The following is a 20,957-nucleotide window of genomic DNA, read 5'->3' as shown; positions in this document are numbered from 1 at the left end:
CAAGAATTAACGTCAAACACACTTGTGCACCAAAACAACTAAACACTGTACAATTACAAACCCCACCCCCACCCCCACCCCCAAACGCATTTACCTTTGTACATTGTATGTATAATTATCAACTGACTAACAAAACACCATTACCGGCTAGGAAAGTATTTTCTTCCCACAATTATTTATCTAAAAATATAATTTGATGTTATGACTAAAATATTCTTAACTATGGGCGAAGGAAAGGGTAAAAACTTGACACCAATGCAAAACAAGCGATAACCGATGCAAAACCAACAGTCTTGCACCGAATTAACGCTAGATGGCATGCAAAGAAGTATAAGAATAAAAAGCATTAATCTGCAAAATGAAAAAATCTGTTGATTTTGAGAAAAAAGATTGTTAATTTTGTTTTAAGCTGGTTTGTTTCGTATTTTGGCATGTTTTTAAAAGTTAGGTGTTTTGCATTTACATCTTTTTTTGACCGTTTCCGCCGCCCATACATAACACCAAATTTTATTAAGCTTATTTTTAAATAAACATTTGTGGGGAGACAGTATACGCGTGTGTCTGCCTACAGATTCATTTCTTATTCTATGGTTACCAGTCTAACGACAGACATGGGCGGATTCAGAAGATCCCGGGGGTGGGGGGGGGGGTAGGCAGGGGGGTTCGGAGAGACATCTTTGTTTGGGGGAAGGGGCTAAGGCCTTGGGGTTTTTTGTCGTGTGTCGAGAGGTTTTTTTTAAGTAGGATATGGACTCTTGTTTTTGGGGTTATTTTTTTCGGGGGGGGGGGGGGGCATATTTTTAAATTTTCTTTTACTTGAAACGATTTCAACCGCAACATGCAAATGGCTTCTAAAAGTTAGTTCTATGCATGTTAATCTGTTTCTAATCTGTTGCAAGGGTTGAGCCATTGCTTATACCCTGGGGCGTGTTCAATGGGAGGGGGGTCCCGTAACAATCACGCACTGCGGCCCATTGTACTACTCAAACCTTGTACATCGTGTTACGTGGCTAAAACGGCTGCAAACAACACGCTAAGACATCTTTCCACATCAAACATGCTGCTTTAGCATGTTGTGTGAAGTTGTGTTAGCGCTACACCTTAATACATGTAGCATTTTATGGGATGTTGCGTTTTCACGACGGCATGTTGCGTGAAGCTGTGTGAAAGCTACATCAAGCTGTGTGATGTTGCGTTAGCTCGACGGCATGCACGTATTATGTGGCAGTGCTATAGCCTGTTTGTTGGTGTTTTCCTCCTTCAATGCGCTGTTGAACTTTTTGCCTCATCCGGACGCAATACACACCCAAGGTTTTGTATTTTGTTAGACGATAATATTTTCTCACAGGTACTTACTTTATATACACAAGAAAATAAAAAATATAACTGTAATTTTTTTTTAGATTTAGGAAAGTTTGAAAAATGGGTCAGGGAATTCAGTCAGGTCCGAGTACATTTCCTCTACTTGTCAAACAAATGTTACATCTGTTGTCAAAATGTCAACAACAAAAATACCCTCGTGACTCTATATTTCAACTTTTGATGACCTTATGCTGCAACAGTCTTTCATGACAACTCTGGCGACCTCTTTTTTCATATTATAGGTTTAATATTGGTCGGCTGTTGGAAATAGCAGAGAACACACTCTCTGATCAAAAAATCGACAATCATCGAAATTGTTCCGATTATCAATTGGTCGAAACCTACTGCAACCTAAGAAAAATCACGGACTGCCCGAAACAATCATGACAATGTCACACTTAAATTCCCAGAAGAGACGATTTGGCTATGGTTTTTAGCTAACGTTCTGTTTAAATTGCAATGAAAGTGATCATTGCAGAAAAAAATTACATAATCCGCTAACGCGGGTGATGTATTTTTTCTGCAATGTCGCCACCTTCATATTCCGCATGAATCACCAAATAAAGCATTTTAATATTTGTTTAAATCGCTTTCCGATTCTTTCTTTAAAAATTATGTATGTTAACGTGCATGTAAGTTATCGTTATTGTGGCTCGATCAAATATTTCCATTTCTGTGAAATTTTACACCGACTTCTTTGAGGCTCTGTCCCCACAAAGTCAACATAAAAACCATAAAAAGACTCACTGAACGATATACGTATAAGCATTGTTTTTGTGGGTTTTTTTTAATTAATGATAATACCTAAAAAGCTAAACAATGCATTTATAAGCAGTTTAGAAAACGCACGTTTATTATAACGAAGTCATCGTTTTAAAACTGGATCGTGTAAGTTTTTTTCTTGTCTGTTTCACTGTGAACACCATCCCTTTACTTAAGAAATATATGAGAAAATATATGTATATATGATATGGATTAATACGTGAATATTAATATGGACTCTGTATCGATTTTACGCGACAGACTCCAAATGTGTTTTTTACAGGGAAATAATATATACTTACATAACTAGATTAATGGGGTATTTTCAAATTTTTGATCCTACACCATTTATACATTTACTCTAAAAATGTAGATTTGTCTGAGATCAAGAATTACATTTACGCTGTTTCCGCGCATTCAATATCGTAGACTTGTCAGATATAATGACTACTTAAAATGTCTTTATCTAAACAATTATTATTTTTACATCTTTTTTTTAACTACTTAATGAATTGATTGTAAAAAGTAAGATGAACTAACATCATGATTATTTCGTGCAGTCCGTGATTTTTCTTAGGTAGCTGAAGGTTTCGACTAATCGGTAAATTAGGTGTCTAGATTTCAGTCCTGTCAGTTTCTATGAATTAACTATAAGTTTCCGTAAGAAATAAAATTAAAGAATCATACTCAGTAGATATAGTATGACTTAATTGCCAGAAAATCATCATGACTTGGCGACTTGTCAGCTTGTCAGATATTTATTTCAGTTTTCTGGATATCTACGTCAGCTTATCAGAAAAGATCACTATGATAAAGAAACCAATATTTTGTTATAGAGCGTGTAAATGTCACTACTTACCAACTATTAGTCACCATAATATCTAAGAAGTCAACATGCATGAACATGGAAATATATGTCATGTCGACTCGTTAAATAAAAAAGTCTAAATAATAACCTGACAAATACTCTAAAAATCGTGACATTATACAAATTAGGTGTTAGTGTCAGATTTTTGTCTTTTTGTTTCCTTTTTTGCACATTTTCTAGCATACGTATAAAACATAAAAAATGACGAAAATGAGCGCTCCAAGTCTTAGAGCCCTTGGACTTTTGGCGGGGTTTGCTTATCAAAACAATCTGTCAAATATTGATCCCCTTTCTTCTAGAACCATTTTAAAAAGACCTTGACTCCCAAACGTCAGAACAAGATAAAAAGACACGGTTTCAAGCGAAATATACACCGATTGCGTAGTCTTAGCTCAAAAGCCAGACAAATCTTGTTGATTTCAAAGAGCCATGGCCGAGAGGCCTGCAATGAAATAGACAGGCCTATGTCACATTGCTGTTTGACAAAAATACCCAAAGTCCATGCAAGCTCTTGTTAAAACAGTTGTAACTAGACTGTGACCCGTGCGTGCACGGGTTGACATTGCATATCGGTCATTTACGAAATAGATACATTGACACATTGATTATTGACCTTTTCATAACAAAGCTATAAGCCCACAATAATGCTATTAATTTCACTTCACTTTCCCTAGTTTGAATAATCTAATCGTGCCTCGAATAGGCCCTCACCACAGTTAGAATGCCTTCCATATACCCATAATGTAGCAGAAAATTGCAGAATCGCTCCGGAACGATTTTGAAGAAAATTAATGAAGTTGCCATGAAAATAACAGTCAAATTCATGATAATAAATCTTTTTTGAACTATAAATACCTTTCATTTAAAAATTTTAATCCATATAATGGAAGAATTCCACACTTTTTCACCAACGCACACGTATTTTCTTTCCTACAGACACAATACACGGAATGCATTCTATCGTGAAACTGGGTCTGTAGGACATTATTCATTTTTACGATAAAACATATTCTATCTTCACACCCCTAAGAAATATAATGTGAATTTTTTTTGCATGTCATCAAATATTTTTTGTCATCACGAAGACAAAAGTAAGTACATGTACTTAGTTGAAATGTATATCTGTTATTTTATACTTTCTCTCATAAGAAATCATTAATAGATATGAACAGAATATAAAGCACATTTCCAATGAAAATTTACCCGTATTTGTATTATCTTTTCTGAGTTTATTCATGCAGATATGATATTGTGGAAACATAAACTAAAGATCCCGTTAGCGTGAATGTATTGCGCAAGCGCAAGATTGTAAAATCCAAAAAATCCAGATGATTTCCGGAATTTTTGAAGGAATTTTCGTTGATTATTAATTAGCGAAGCTTATCTGAGAAAAAATAAAAACAAATTGGTAATCTTCAGGTACCAATGACGTTTAGAATATATAAAACAAAAGACAGTATTCTTCCGATTTATCGGTATTAAAGACCAAAAATTCATGTATATTATTTTAATGATCTGTTCTGTTGTGTAAAATCGACGCTATTTCGCCTGAAATATACAGCCCTGGATGAAGTCGGACAAGTGTCATTGCGTTCAATATATTCATATCCATTAACCAATTACTGGGCAATTTATCATAGGTAGACCCCACCTTCGTCAAATCGAATTTTGACCTGTACCACCCAACGTACAAACTCTTGTTAAAGCGACTCTATTTACATCCGAGATTTCGCGAGATTGGCGAATACTTCATGGTCGCATATATTTTTCACCGTGAATACTTCCTTGTATGTTTTGTGAATGTGAACATTTATGTTTATACATAAGCTCTGCCGTAAAAATAAGTTGCTGCAATTCAATTAATCTCTGGCAAATTACGCGTGAATTCACCGCGGATAAAAGTTTGTTTACATGCAGTATAGAAATAAATTTTCAAAAATATCTTGCCATTGAATTTTAATTAGTTAGGAATGTTTTTTAGCCGGGCTCTGCTGAAAGCAGAGTTCTGGCTATAGGCAGGCAAATCGCCAATGTTACTATAAGTAGCACAACTTCAAAAGTAAACAAAAAACCAAACAGCGTCAAAGTAAAAGCTTCCGCTATACCAAATAGTTACACAAAGGGCCACGTTTTGTCAAAAGTGTTGGCATTTTGTTTCTTCTTTTTTTAATTTCGAGAGAATTGTCTATCTTTTTTAATTTTCCTATTAGTAATGTGTTTTGAAAACAAGACTATGCATTTTGGACATATACAATGCGCATGAATTTCCTTGAACTACTTTGCCGCGCGTCGAAGAAATGAGGATTGAATATATAACGCTTGCTGCAAAATTCAAGGCAGCAACTGTTGAACTTTTTTCTACTAGACAGACATATTTTTGTTTATAGCCGCTTACAAAATTTGGTCGCTCTCTGACGCTTTGCCGACAATAAAAGCATGAGAGAGAGAGAGAGAGAGAGAGAGAGAGAGAGAGAGAGTGTTCTGCCCCAATAAAAGTCGGACTCACAAGTGTCGGTGAAATCAGTTTATTTGGGAGACAGATAACCGTCTCAGACGACGGTAAAAAGCTGTAACAAAAAAAATGTAACAATCAATGACTGGTACAGGTTTCCATACAAAAAATATTAGGACAGAGTTTGCAATTAGATTATGAAACCTTACACATATGATTTAAACAGTTGAATTCAGTCTATTCATATGATAAACAGCAAGTTAAAGTAAATTAATCAACTGCAACTCGAAATTAAATGACCAGAAATATGATGGACAAAATGGCGCCCCATACACCGAGCACATGGTAAACATAAAATACAAGATTTCAAGAATATGCATCGCTTAGCATTACTGACATGAAACATACAGATAATTCACATAAAAATATGTTGAAATAACCTAGTTTACAAATGTCAAAAGACTTACACTGTGGATTACAAGCCTCGATACAGAGAATCAGAGTTGTGCATACATCGAGTATGGCGCGGTTTTCCAACATAAAAAATTAAGTCGTACGACAAATCTTTCGTAACAAAAAATAAAATGTACACGAAACATGACACTCCCCGTCTGATATATAAAATTATATCACACAAGATTTGAATACAATTTAGTACAGAAAACATTCAGTTCTCCAATAATAAAATGAGTTCCGTCACTGGTCTGACGTAAGAGGTGGTCTTGCCGTCCTTGCTGACACGTACTTCAACCTTGCGAACCAAGTTGTCCTTGCCAGGAAACGTTGCAGTAATGCGTCCAAGCGGCCAGTTGTTGCGATGGGTTTCGACATCCTTTAACAACACTATGTCACCAACACTAATGTTACGTTGACCATGATGCCACTTCTTACGCGCTTGCAAGGTATGCAGGTATTCCTTCTTCCATTTGTCCCAGAACATCTTGGCGAGGTGCTGTACTCTCTTCCACTGTACCTTGAAGAGGTCCTTAGCAGTTGTGTCGCATACAGCTTCGGTCGGTACATCCGTCTTCTGAGTAAGCAAAATGCTTGGGGTAAGGACAAAAGGCGAGTCTGGATCTGACGAAACGGCGGTAAGTGGGCGAGAATTTATGATCGCACTTGCCTCGGCCAGAAAGGTGGTAAGTACCTCGTGCGTAAGACCCTGTGCTGAATGATCCTTCAACATGTTGTCCAATATGCGCCGTGTCAACCCTATCATGCGCTCCCAAGCTCCACCCATATGGGATGCATGGGGCGGGTTGAAAATCCAGGTTGTCCCCCGAGAGTGCAGGAAATCCTTGACCTGACGATCTTCCACGTTGATTGCGTCGATCTGTAGAGGGTCGGTAGCGCCAACAAAGTTGGTTCCTCTGTCGGAACGGTACTCCTTTGCCTGTCCTCGTATGGCTGTAAAGCGCTTCAGGGCGTTGATGAAGGATGATGCGGACATCTCCTCTACTACCTCGACATGGACTGCGCGTGTCACCAGACATGTGAACAGTGCTGCCCATCGTTTGCCGTTGGCTGGAACTCCCCGAGTGCGACGAGTCACGACGTCCCAGGGCCCAAAGATATCTACTCCCACCGAAGTGAACGGTGGCTCTCCTGGCAGTATGCGGTCTGTAGGCAAGTCAGACATCTTCTGGGTTGCGAAGCTCCCACGTTGTCGCCGACAAGTAACACACTTGTGAATGAGGGACGAAACAAGGCGCTTGCAGCCGGTGACCCAGAACCCACAGGACCTGACCTTTCCCTCCGTAAAGTGGCGCCCTTGGTGTTGCACCAGTTGATGGTACTTGCGTACAAGTAAGGTCGCAATGTGATGCTTCCCCGGTATCAGTATAGGGTTCTTGCAGACAGTCGCATCGTTGAGATGTCTTAAGCGTCCACCAACTCTAACAATACCATCGTCGTCGAGGAACGGACTCAATGCAAGAATGCTGCTATTCTTCGGCAATGGTTGTTTGGACCTCAGACAGTAAATCTCCTCACAATAGACTTCTCTTTGCACTGTCTTGATAATGTAGTTTTCTGCTCTTTGAGAGTAGTCTATGGACTTCGGTAAAATCTGTGATTTACCTCCCTTTCTGCTTATGATGAATCGCTGGAGCAGGGCGATACCCTCGACCAATCTGTCCCAGCTGGAAAATCTCTCATATCTCTGAGTTCCAAGCATAGGTTCACACTCAGTCTTCAAACATACAGGTCTGACTTCTCTGTCTGACAGAGGTTCCTGTAGGGGAAACCCTTCTGCCTTGGTTTCGTCGTCAATGCGCTGCAGGTGAGTAGTTCCTCTAAGCCAAGCACACTCTCCAATGTCCTTAGGAACTACGCCTCTAGTGCCCTCGTCAGCAGGGTTGAGGTGTGTCGGCACAAAGTTCCACTGCGACGGCTCACTAAGGCTTCTGATTTTCTCGACCCTGTTGGAGACGTAAATAAAAAATCGTCTCTTATCATTGTGGATATACCCCAATACCACACGACTGTCGGAAAAATACTTCACCGAGTCGAACATTATGTCCATGTGATCCATGACTATCTGCGATATCTCAATGGCTAGAACAGCTGCACAAAGCTCTAAACGGGGTATGGTATGGCCTGATACTGGTGCCACTTTAGACTTCCCTAGTAGAAATCCAGTCATCGCAGAGCCATCTTCGTAGTACACCTTCATGTAAGAAACGGCAGCTATGGCTTTCTCTGACGCGTCCGCATATGTCCACAGTTCCTTTCTTACTGCCTTGCTAAGATGTACCACGGTTGTTCTGGGTATGTGGATCTTCTCCAACTCCTTCAGAGATGAACTCCACTCTTCCCAGCTTGCCAGAATATGGTCCGGCAGCGGCTCATCCCAGTCTGAGGTACAGGTCACTACGTCTCTAAGAATGAGTTTCCCGCTGATGATAACAGGTGAGAGAAAGCCTAATGGATCGAAGAGGCTGTTCACTGTCGACAGTACACCTCTGCGTGTTGTGGGCTTGTCATCAGTAGAGATGCGGAACTCGAACATATCACTCGACAAGTTCCATCGCATACCAAGACTCCGTTGCACGAGCTGGTCCTCATCAAGGTTCAGGTCGTAGATGTCCTGTGCTAAGTCTCGTGGCTCAAACGCCTTCATGACATCCGCGCTGTTTGATGCGAACTTGTGGAGCCTTAGGTTCCCGTATTGCTTCAATGCGTCCTGGGTTCTGCACATCAGGTCTACTGCTTCTTGGCTTGTTGAGCATGATGTCAGACCATCATCAACGTAGAAGTTCCTCTTGATGAACTCCTTGACATCAGGTCCATGGCTTTCCTCAGACAGTTCTGAGATCTTCCTGAGGCCCAGTGTCGCTATGGCCGGAGAAGGACTATTACCAAAAACGTGGACCTTCATTCGGAATTCTGTTAGTTCCGTTCCGATCTCGTTGTCCTTGTACCAAAGGAAGCTGAGAAAGTCTCTGTGCTCTTCTCTGACGGTGAAGCAGTGAAACATGTGCTGCACGTCTGCTACGACAGCAATCATCTCCTTCCTGAAACGAAGCAACACTCCAAGCAAGCTGTTGGTGAGGTTCGGGCCAGACAGCAGTTGGTCGTTCAAAGAGGTTCCCTTGAACTTCGCAGAGGAATCAAATACGCCCCGGATCTGGTGAGGTTTCTGAGGGTGGTAGACCCCGAAGAGAGGAAGAAACCACTGCTCCTGCGTTGACTTGGAAGTGGGTGCTTTCTCAGCATGATCGTTGTCGAACAGCTTTGTCATAAAGGTCGCAAAGTGTTCCTTCTTTACTGGATCCCTCTTGAGACTTGCGTCCAAGGCTCGTGCACGTCTCAATGCAACCTCATAGTTGTTTGGTAGTCGTAATCTTGGTTGGCGGAAGGGTAGGGGAGCTACCCACTTTCCATCCTCACCTATCAATAGTTCTTTGTTCATGATGTCCATAAACATCCTATCTTCCACTGATGATCCCACTTTGTTATCATCTGGTGTGCGTCTGAATAAGTGTTCATCAGATGAAGTGTCAGATACCCGTAATCTGTTTGTCACATCTCTGGTTGGAAGCTTCTCTCTCACGGATAAGTACTGGGCACATGGTTCAAGAATAGTTCCACGTCCGCTGTCCGTGATGAAGGTCTTGTACACATTCGCAGCTCTTGGTCTGTGTTGTCCAGACAAGCATGTGTCGCCGATGATCGTCCAACCAAGGGGTGACCTCTGTGCAAATGGTTCGTGGTCACGTCCTATGCGCTGCTCAAGAACATGGTGGACTTGAGGAAGGTCTCTTCCTATCAGCAACAGAATTTTTCTTGAAGCGTCAATGGGTAGGATGTCGCCGGCTATATCCCGCATGTGCTTGTGCTGAAGAGCAACGTCAGGTGTAGGGATCTCTTGGTAGTTGTTCGGTATTTCATCACACTCTAACGTGCACGGCAAGGGTAGTCTGGTCTCACCCCTGGCTGATTCAATATAGAGTCCTGAGGCAGTTCTCCCGAAGGTTGTCACTTGTCCAGAACATGACGTCATCAGGTAAGGTATTGTCTCTGTATTGATGTTCAGCAAGTCAAACAATTCCTTCTTAGCCAAGGTCTTGTTACTCTGGTCGTCAAGCATAGCATACAGAGAGACAGCTCTTCCATCATAGGTGACAGTCGCGGGAACAATTCTTGCACAAGATTTTCCCTTAAATTCCTTCCCTACTTCTGTGCAGTTGCTGTTTATGGTTGTGACGTGCTGTTCTTTTGTTACTTGCTGACGCCTAGGAGCCTCCTCCCCGCCATGAACTGATGAGGCCCTTCCAGTGGTAGGAGCTGGTGACGAATCAACATGGAGAGACGTAGTGTGGAACTCACTTCCGCATTCCTTGCACATGATGGCCTCTTTACAGTCTTGTTTCCTATGACTTGCGGAACAACACCGAAAACAGAGTCTGTGTTCACGGAGCAACTTCATACGTTCTTCAATAGGCTTGGCCTTAAACACTCGACAGTTATTGACACTGTGTTTAACACCCGGACCGGTGTGAATTATACACACATCAAGCTTCGGCTCGTTCAGATTTCCGGATCCTGTTGGTTGATACACTGTGGTTTTCTTCGTGTTCACTCTTCCCCTTGGAACGTTCATAGGCTGCTTTTCGTTGTGGTTAGCGTCAGTGTGATACGCAAAACTTGGGTCGTTTTTCACTCTGCTCATCTCCTTCATGAAGTCAACAAACACACCAAAGGGTGGAAACACAGTCTGATGTTCAAGCTTGTACTTCATGGCTCTGTTGGTCCATTTCTCCTGCAGGCCATACGGAAGTTTTGAAATGATGGGTCTAATCCCTGAGGATGAGTCTAGATAGGCCAACATTGCACTGTACTTCGGATCCTCCTTCAAAAACTTCATCTCCATAAGAATGTCTGACAGATCGTAAAGTTTTTGATGATCTCTGTTGCCAAGCTTTGGGAAACTCAACAGTTTGGCTCTTACGGATGCTTCCACATGTTCTGGTGCACCATAGCGCTCATCCAACCTTTCCCAAAGTCTTCTTAGTCCTCTTGAGATGTCGAAGATGTTGGATGTCCTCATGCTTGTTGCGTGCTTCTTAGATTCCGGACCTAAGTACTTGATAAGAAGGTCCATCTGCTCGGAGTCCAAGACTTGAAGCTCATTCACTACACACATAAAGCTGTGTTTCCAGGCACTGTATGATTCTGGTCTATCGTCAAAGTGAGTAAGTCTGGAGAATAGCAAGTCCTTCCTCAGGAGGAATCGGGTAACATCAGTTACTTGTGGTCCCTGATCAGTCACAAGTGGTGATAAGGGGTGTGAGGCAGCCACATACGGTTGTGCGACAGGCACGTGAGGGTGTGCGGTAGGCACGTGAGGGTGTGCGGCAGGCACATGAGGCTGTGCGTCAGGCACATGAGGCTGTGCGGCAGGAACGGATGGCTGCGCGGCAGGCATGGATGGCTGTGCGGCAGGCACGTGAGGTTGTGCGGCAGGCACGTGAGGTTGTGCGGCAGGCACGTGAGGCTGTGCGGCAGGCACGTGAGGCTGTGCGGCAGGCACGTGAGGTTGTGCGGCAGGCACGTAAGGTTGTGCGGCAGGCACGTGAGGTTGTGCGGCAGGCATGTGAGGTTGTGCAGCAGGCACGTAAGGCTGTGCGGCAGGCACATGAGGCTGTGCAGTAGGCACGTACGGCTGTGCGGCACGCACATAAGGCTGTGCAGTAGGCACGTACGGTTGTGCGACAGGCATGGACGGCTGTGTGTCAGGAACCAAAGGCTGTGCTGCAGGTACATAGGGTTGTGCATCCGGGTCAAGTTGAGTCGGATCGGAAGTACCGGTCAGTAGTCCTGGCGATGCAGAAGGTTGACGTGGAGTGGATTGATCCTGTCCTGGTTTAAAGTTGCTGACTTCGCCTAAGGAACTCGTTCGTCTCTTCATAGGTGACATCTGTATCATGGTCGATTCAAAGGCTTGACAATCAGCTTCAGCTTCTGCAGCCTCTCTCTCGAGATGTAGCATTTCCATTGCAGCATCGAGTTCCACTCGTTGTTTCCTGAGCTCCAATTCTCTGGCGGTGTATGCCATCCTAGCCTTTGCTCGGCTTACATCAGCCCTCTTCTTCGCTAAGATGTCGGCAAAGGAGTCCTCATCCTGATAGTACTCTTCCTGATACTCCTCTTCATCTTGTGTGACGTACTGCCTCTTGCCATCAGTCGTCTGTGATTCCCGGGCATCCTCTGTAGGGTCAGGAGTGACCTGGGTGCCCTCTGTTGAGTCGGGAGTGATCTGCTCTGCTGAGGTAGACATCCTAGTCTTTTTACTGTTCTGCCCCAATAAAAGTCGGACTCACAAGTGTCGGTGAAATCAGTTTATTTGGGAGACAGATAACCGTCTCAGACGACGGTAAAAAGCTGTAACAAAAAAAATGTAACAATCAATGACTGGTACAGGTTTCCATACAAAAAATATTAGGACAGAGTTTGCAATTAGATTATGAAACCTTACACATATGATTTAAACAGTTGAATTCAGTCTATTCATATGATAAACAGCAAGTTAAAGTAAATTAATCAACTGCAACTCGAAATTAAATGACCAGAAATATGATGGACAAAATGGCGCCCCATACACCGAGCACATGGTAAACATAAAATACAAGATTTCAAGAATATGCATCGCTTAGCATTACTGACATGAAACATACAGATAATTCACATAAAAATATGTTGAAATAACCTAGTTTACAAATGTCAAAAGACTTACACTGTGGATTACAAGCCTCGATACAGAGAATCAGAGTTGTGCATACATCGAGTATGGCGCGGTTTTCCAACATAAAAAATTAAGTCGTACGACAAATCTTTCGTAACAAAAAATAAAATGTACACGAAACATGACAGAGAGAGAGAGAGAGAGAGAGAGAGAGTGAGAGAGAGAGAGAGAGAGAGAGAGAGATATTTTCAGTCTTTACTACACAATATGCATAATTAAAGACACGCCAAAAGAGCCCGGCTTTCAGTACTTTTTGACAATGGACGCCGACGCCAGCGAATGAAACCGTATTGCGAATGCAAAGAAGATTAACAAGTTCTATAAGAATCATCTGACGCGTTTGCGGGGTGTATCTATTTTCTGTTTGTAGGTTTGTTTTATGTGACAAATCTCCTATTTGTCAGTAATGCGGTCCTTCCTTCCTTCCACGACTTTGTGTCGAATTTCTCGCTAAAATGACTTGTTTTGATTGTTTTTTCTTTTTTTAAGGATCGTCAAAGTGAATTCTACGTTATTAAATCCTCAAAGATACAAAATCTAAGATTTTGAAAACAAGATAAGGATTTGTTAATATACAATTTCAAAGTCAAAATCTAGTAAATAATAATTCAATAGTGGGTGTTCTAATGCTAGCATGATGATTTCATAATTGATTTGATGAAAATTTCCTCGTACTTTACAGCTTTAAAGACATTATGTAAGAAATGTAACAATTTATTGACAGTCATACATAGTAATTAAATAATGAAAAGTAATCTAGAAACCTATATTCAATTTAACATCATTTGAAAGAGAAGGTCAAGAGCTTGTTTAAAGCCCCTTTTTTGAGACACCGTACATAGACATTCTAGATTTATCTTATTAGAAAAAAATATGGGATATGTTACTTATCTACTTCATATTTTAGGGAAAATGACAGTTTCAAACATGATTTTTCAGTGTGTTTAGCAAATATTTAACCTCCGATACAGCCTAATAAACAAAGCTATTGTTATTGAGCAGCATTGAAAGATCTTATATCTTGAGTCCATAAACCTATTAGCACATTTCATTTACCTTAAGCATCCATGTATCTGCCTTTGGGACGTTAAACATATACAACTTTGGACAACCTTAGCATGTACATGTATGTATCCATATTAAAATATGATATATTGATAACAGATAAGACTAGGTTTAAAATAAAACTCATTTTGATTATGCTTATACATGTATGAAAAATGTGAATGCACCTTAAGGCGTTATCGACGCATGAGGGAATGGCCTTCTGACGTTATCCATGACGTCATTTAATCAAAATGAACCACCTTTCACAATATGAAAAGACATTATTAAATCGTCAAAATTGCTTCTGTAAAATAACTATAGCTAAACCAATGTTGGTTCACAATTATGGAAATCGATAAATAAAGACATCTTGACAGTCCAAGTTTTGTTACAAAATCAACGAATATATTAGATATGCAGTATGTCCTTTTACATGTATTATAAGTTTATTATCTAAAAATATATATATTGGCCACAACCTGTGACCAAAATTTAAACACCTTCATTGTTACCATGTTAACAACAACACCAAACATCTTACTGATTGAATTACCATCCCCACTTTCATCATGCTATTACCAATTAGGACAGTTTTCAAGTTCTCGATTAAAGGTATCAATGAGTCAATACCTTAGTACTTTCTAACTATCAGTTAGGTCACCTGGTCAACATGACACGACATTACTTAATCAAAGTACTGCGAGTACTGGGCTCAGTAATCTCGAATGACTTTCACATTATGACACATGTAACCTTGATACATGAATCAATTCACCACATAATATAGAAGACGTTTCAAACATGGATAATCAAATATAAAGCAGGTTAAGGTGTGTCTAGTTAACGTTACTGTGACCATTACTAACGATTGTACCAGTTAAAAAGGGTTACAATTATGTTGAATGGCTTTGAATTCATTACTTTTAAAGGCATCATACAGAAGAACATTACGCTGTTAAAGAAAACGTTTTTCAGTAAAACGTGCAGTCAATCATAGAATCATATTAGGAAACAAAACAATCCATCACTGGTGCCGTAATAATCGACCGCTCTCTAAATGTGTCGGCGACCGTCTGTACTGTTATGGTTGCATTAATCACTAAACATACTAAATCTTCTTGACAAGGCGGGCAGATATTGTTATATTAACTTGTACGAGTTTTCAGATTTAGCAAACTAAACTTACACGCTCGTATAGTTTTGTTTTAACATAAAACTTCTACAGAGCGCTCGTTTAATGGTCTCCGTTCATCTCCGACGAATTCGTAAACCCAGTAGTCTAGGTCAGCTACACGTTTGACAATGCTTAATTTGGATTCAAACTAGGTTATTAAACCAGGGGAAAAGACAAGCGTCTACGTGACGTAAATAATCAGAGTAGTGAAATCACCAAGAGGAGTTTGCATCGTGGTTTTATTTTTGCCACTATCTGAAAATTAATTTTCTTATTCATACGGCAGATATTTTCAAAGGGACAGTTTTTAGATCGTCGTCGGAAGCCCACGGTCGGTCTGGGTTTCCGACGATGATTTAAGATATTCTCTACATTCTTTTTAAAACCCACGATTTAAGAAAATATATGTTCTACGTGTAGTATGACACGTGATTGCCTGTTTGTTAAATAACTGGATAAATAAATCAAACAGCTTGGGTGATTTTTTTTATCATCCACGCAGAAATTAACCTTTTATATCAGTCTTATTCGACTTCTTATGATTATAAAACTAATAGAATTTTCTTTAAATAGCATTCAACTATGACTCACTTTTTCAAAGAGATATTAAACGTTGTGGACTCGTATCGAAATAAGTGCAGATGTTTAAACCGCCTCACATACGTGTATACTATACATTGTATATAAGTAATCAGCAAATATAAAAGGTAATGTACTAAAAATAAGATATCTAAAAAAATATTTCAATTAGTCTAGAGTTGATAAATTTCACAGAATGACAATGTGAATACTGAACAATGCTCCAATAGATTATTAAAAATTATATTTTGTAGAGAAAAATAAAGGCGGGTGAAATTTATTTGTTTTTTTTAAATCAGATCTATTCTATTAAAACAAAATTGGTAACATGTGTGGCAACTTCGTCAACGGTCACTAAACCATAAATGATTGTTACCCAAGTTACAAAGCATTTGTTATCCATTCCCTACAACAGCTAGACAGGAAGTTTTGGTAGACAGACTTGTTTACTCCATTTTTCCTTTAAATTAATCATATTCAGCTCTATTCATTATTTGCTTTATTCGGGAACAAAACCTGCAACCACGCCACTGCCTGTTTCTTTGTCTACACCAACTCTCTCAAGTCCATTCCAGAAACGGGCACTCACGTAAGCCAGTCGATTTTGTCACAGGTCATCTTGTCCTTGTAAAACACCCTCGGCCGACAAACGGGGTCAGGTATACAGCTAAGCCTTTCTCTATTCGTGTGACATCGACTCCAATTAGATCTATATGTCAAGACGGCCATTCTGGTGTCAAAATGATTTGACGTCATTAGAACATACAATACATTTGTCTTAACTAAAGTTATAATCGATACGGTACAATATATATATATATATATATATATATATATATATATATATATATATATATATATATATATATATATATATATATATATATATATATATATATATTGTACCGTATCGATTATAACTTTAGTAACGCATACTATATATAAACATTATATATATATATATATATATATATATATATATATATATATATATATATATATATATATATATATATATATATATATATATATATATATATATATAGCACAAATAACAAACACGCTCAATCTTTGCATGATAATAAGAAAATATCGTTAGTATGCGTTACTAACCATAACGGATGCTTTAACATCACAAATATAGGCCTACTATTACATGTATATTAACAAATTAAAGGTAATACACGCTAAATAACGACACCAGTAAGCAGTCACACATCAGATATACGACGTTGTTAATACAGTATAAATGGGTATTTTCGCCCCGTGTATCTTTCACCCTTGCAAACAGTTTTGCCCCGTCTTGAATTCGCCCAAAGTTGTTTTTAAAGAGAGATATATCTTGATACATTGGAATTCGCCCAGTCTTAAATTCGCCTGCTGACAACAAAGGCGAAAGGGGCATAAAAAACGGTGGCGAATTTTTCCTGCATACAGTAGTAAACATTTTGCTGCGATTTCTACATGTGATGTGTGCATGTGACAAATAGAGCTAAACCTAAACATGTGATAAAATATAAATAAAAAAACAAGAAAAAGATTTGCTGAACATCAATTAAATTTTAAATATCTTTCAACGTTTTATAGATGATGTCTTTTTAAAATACGTCCGAAACTTTCAAGTTATTCAATATGTTTTCTATGTCATCACAGCCTCTTGGCTTAAACGTTTTACGATTATGACATTGTGATCTGTAAACTAACGTCCTTAATCAAGTAACGTCATCACAGCGTGAACACGGTTTTACATGTACATTGTACATGCTTTACTTGATATTTTACATTCTAGCTGTTCCTCTAACAGGGAAAACATTGGCATGCCGTGGGTCAAACAACTGATATAGTTTTTTAACATTATCGCAAGATGTTTGTCACAACACGGTTATATTATGCACCTATCTAGAAGTTTTTATAAAATACATACATTGTAACAAGTCACCTGCCATTAGTTTGAAGTGTTGGCTAGACGGAGGCATATCTCCTATGCGATATATTTCAGGTTTTAGCCTTGAGATCCAATCTCAACACAAAATGGGCGACCAATGAATATTAAATAGGCAGTTGTCATTGACGCCTTTGCTTTACAATCAACAAATATTCCCCTTATCGGAAGGACGAAAAGTTGCTTTTGGTTCTAAACGTTGAAAGTATTTGAGTGCCTTCTGTATGATGAAAAACTGCTGTAGAAAATTTTGATGTTCATCTAAATTTGGATTTACGGAACTGGAATCAAAATAAATTCAATTATTGGAGATGATTTTGCAGCTGCACAAGCAACAAGACAGCTTGATGTTTAAATGCAAACACCACAACTAAAATGGCGCGAACGTGCATAAACATTACGTAATATGTTACAGCTGTGTTCCCAGTGACAAATTAAGGGGACTACTAACGCAAATGAAATCATTTGCCTTGACATGCAGTTCACTCTAACGTAAACAGGCCATCAAGTCATCGATGTCGTAAACGTCTTTCAGGGGTTTCGTGTTTATCTTCAGAGAACATGTTTTAGACTTCCGCAAGTAAATCTCGTATCCCTGCCCGGTACGTGCATCTTGCATGATGAATACATAACAGTAATTCATCTATTTATGAACGGAAAGGATGCTATTCGTTTAGGTGTAATATGTCATGATCATCATGAGTAGTTACCAAACTTATTATGAAAATGGGATTAAATTGTTTGTCTGTTCGTGGACATCTCCATCGATCTTGATTTCGCCAAATCAGGAAATTTTAATCCGATTTATGTGTAGTTATTTTGGTCAAGAACACTACCCAAGATGGATATCTTTTTGACGCGTACACGAACACCTATGTTACCAAACTATAATCCATGGACACGAAACATTCAAAGGACTATGCATCAGTCCAATTCCAATAAACGACACTACAATCTTTCTTCTGAGATTACATCAATCTTTTGGCTGAATAGTGTAGCGGAAGTCATTAAAAAATAAAAGAATAAATTATGTTTCCTTTTGTTATGCAAAAGAAAATGTCAACCTGTTTCCAAAAACGTTTAACTTTACGTTGCACGTAACTTGTCAAGGCTCGGGGATAAAAATCACATCTCGTAAACCGTAACAAATCATTAGAGTTCTAAATATTATCTATATTCATTTTATTATCAACTTTTTAGAGTTACTCTAGCCAATGTCATGTGTTAAAACATACATATCAACTTAAAGAATTGACTTCAGCAGTTTATTGACCCTATCAACTTTAAAGCTGTTCGGTATGATTTTCATATCAAATTGGTACGCTGCAAAACGATTGTTTTGACAGAGACATTTTTGGACTATATTTACCTCTTTAGAAGAAGACCACAAAGTAAAGATTTAAGAAATATATAAATTTTAAAGCTAAAATATTAGAATTTTTTTTTTGCTAAATAATAGTTTATGGCTATAATTATATACTATCAAAAATCTTAAGGTATACCTGATGGTTAATTTATAGACCATACGGCCTCCTTAAGTATATCTAAAGAAAAATCATAAAACTCGACTAATTATCGAAAAATGTTAGAAAATGGAAATAATATGAATATCTTGAAAATATTCTGAAGCAGAAATGTGTAACTTGAACGACATAACATGGCCCATTTCGAGGGTAATATGATATAGAGTTTAAATGTGTTTTATATGTAGAATAGTATCGTAAATTGCAAAGTTGACATTTACGAAACCATGTGGAAATCTATTAAGACACGTTTAAAGATATAGTGTCCAGAAACGAGGTTGGTTTAAAGCTTAACAAATCATTTCTGATATATTTAGGTAGGTCTGATGGTTAATTTGTTGACCATCAGCCATCTTTAACTGGCATAGATCAAAATGGCTCCTGCTTTGAAATACAAAGAGAATTAACGTGTCTAAAAATACCACGGTATATTTGATTAATAAAACAAAGAGGATTAATCACAATGGATCACATTCTTTTAAACCAATTACCAATTGCATGCTTGACATTTTTCATAGTTGTCTTCATTTCACCATTTTACATGTACCCATACATAGGAAAATTTCAGCATTTTAACAATACTAGTAGCATCTATATTTTACTGTACAGTAAGGTCCTACCCTTTGATTTGATCATGGCTCTCATTGTTCAGTTACATGTGTATCATATTGGACTGGATCTACAATTCTGCTCCGAAATGATTTTGTTAAGGTAAGCATAAAAAAGTCATTTTAAGGGTTTTTATTAAGGGAATCAAAACAAAACGAGATTATGCGTGACAGTCAAAGTTCTTTGATCCGATTAAGCAGAGTATTTTTATAGACACTCCAAAGACAGACGAATGAGCAAAACGAGAAACCCTAGTCCATATCGCTTAAATTTCTGTCCTTTGCTGATTCCATCTAACAATTTAAAAAACCTGTACGAAACGATTTTTAATTAACATATATTAAGACTTTAATATTGAAATAGTTAATAGTGAAAGACAGTATAGTCTCTCTGTCTATAGACAGTGTTGTCTGCAGACAAATTCTCTAGAACCACAACATTACTATTTTGTTATTGTATGAGGGAATGTACTTGGTTTACCGTTATTAGTTGTTTAGAGAGGGGAATCTATCCAAAGTTTTCAAGATGTATTTACTTGTCTTTGGCCAGCCCTAGAGAAGTAGGATAAATGTATTCCAGTTTTTCTCAAATTAAGCACTTGTCTGACAGAAATTTCTTGACACTAGAAATTGAAATAGAAAGAATCTTCAGTATCAATTTAACATGTTTTATTATTAAATCTAATAACACTTTTATATGAATGAACGGTTAATTGAAAATAATTCCTACTGATCACTATTATAACTGTATAGTTCTTCAGTAAAGGTACTGTAATTAAACTTAGTGGAATACATGTATGCATTGATTTCCACAAAATCACGATTCAACTGCTAAATCATATTTATTTTTACACGTATCGATACATGTATATAAAACTATATTCTTTGTTATTGAAATAATAAAACTATATTCATTGTACTTAAAATAATTAAAGATTGGGGAACTTTATTCTTTTATTCTATTATTATTATCTGAAAGAAAATAAAACAAACCCGCCTTTTTAAAACCAAAAATTAGAGAATTTTTGTTTGTTAAAAATAAACCCCAAATATACAGAAAAAAATAAAATTTACGTCGTCTACGAAATTTTCAGTCGAGCAACCCTCGTTTAAGAATCTGTTTAGACGGGCGCGGAATCTGATTTAAACCCAGAGCTTCAAATACATGTAACAAATCTTGACCTTGTCCTTTCTGCCGAAGATGACTAGTACACACACGAGTGTTATTTAGCTTGTATTAATGTAGATATGAATAAAAATCTCATTCTGTTCCGTGCATTATATTGAATCAATCATATGAAATGATGGATAGAAAGATAAATGGCGAGGTTCGAGTACGGTGCTGAAAGGTAGAGGCATCTTTGCTCATACTTACAATTCACAAATTTGTCCGC

At 38.4% G+C, this 20,957-nt stretch overlaps 1 protein-coding gene across 2 annotated transcripts; it reads right to left on the bottom strand.

Moving 5' to 3' along the window:
* Positions 1 to 5,501: 5,501 nt before the first annotated feature.
* Positions 5,502 to 12,816, bottom strand: LOC117692971 (uncharacterized). 2 transcript variants are annotated; one of them, XR_004604233.2, is made up of 2 exons: positions 5,912 to 12,816; positions 5,502 to 5,559 (listed from the first exon to the last, which is right to left on the bottom strand). XR_004604233.2 is itself a non-coding variant. In XM_034482685.2 (2 exons), the coding sequence occupies exon 2, from the start codon at positions 12,223 to 12,225 to the stop codon at positions 6,112 to 6,114; it is 6,114 nt and encodes a 2,037-aa protein (XP_034338576.2). In that variant the 5' UTR covers positions 12,226 to 12,329; positions 12,682 to 12,816; the 3' UTR covers positions 5,502 to 6,111. The 2 variants fall into 2 exon arrangements, 1 of the variants encoding a protein (XP_034338576.2); XM_034482685.2 differs by having other exon boundaries at positions 5,502 to 12,329; positions 12,682 to 12,816.
* Positions 12,817 to 20,957: the final 8,141 nt, after the last annotated feature.

Source organism: Magallana gigas, chromosome 6 (genome assembly GCF_963853765.1).
Source record: "Magallana gigas chromosome 6, xbMagGiga1.1, whole genome shotgun sequence".
NCBI classification, from domain to species: Eukaryota; Metazoa; Mollusca; class Bivalvia; order Ostreida; family Ostreidae; genus Magallana; species Magallana gigas.
Note: the sequence above shows the minus strand (reverse complement) of the source record. Positions and strands in the feature narration are given on the sequence as shown.

Bases quoted from the DNA above. Each gene is read 5' to 3' on its own strand.
- LOC117692971 (XM_034482685.2), bottom strand. From the start codon at position 12,225: ATGTCTACCTCAGCAGAGCAGATCACTCCCGACTCAACAGAGGGCACC.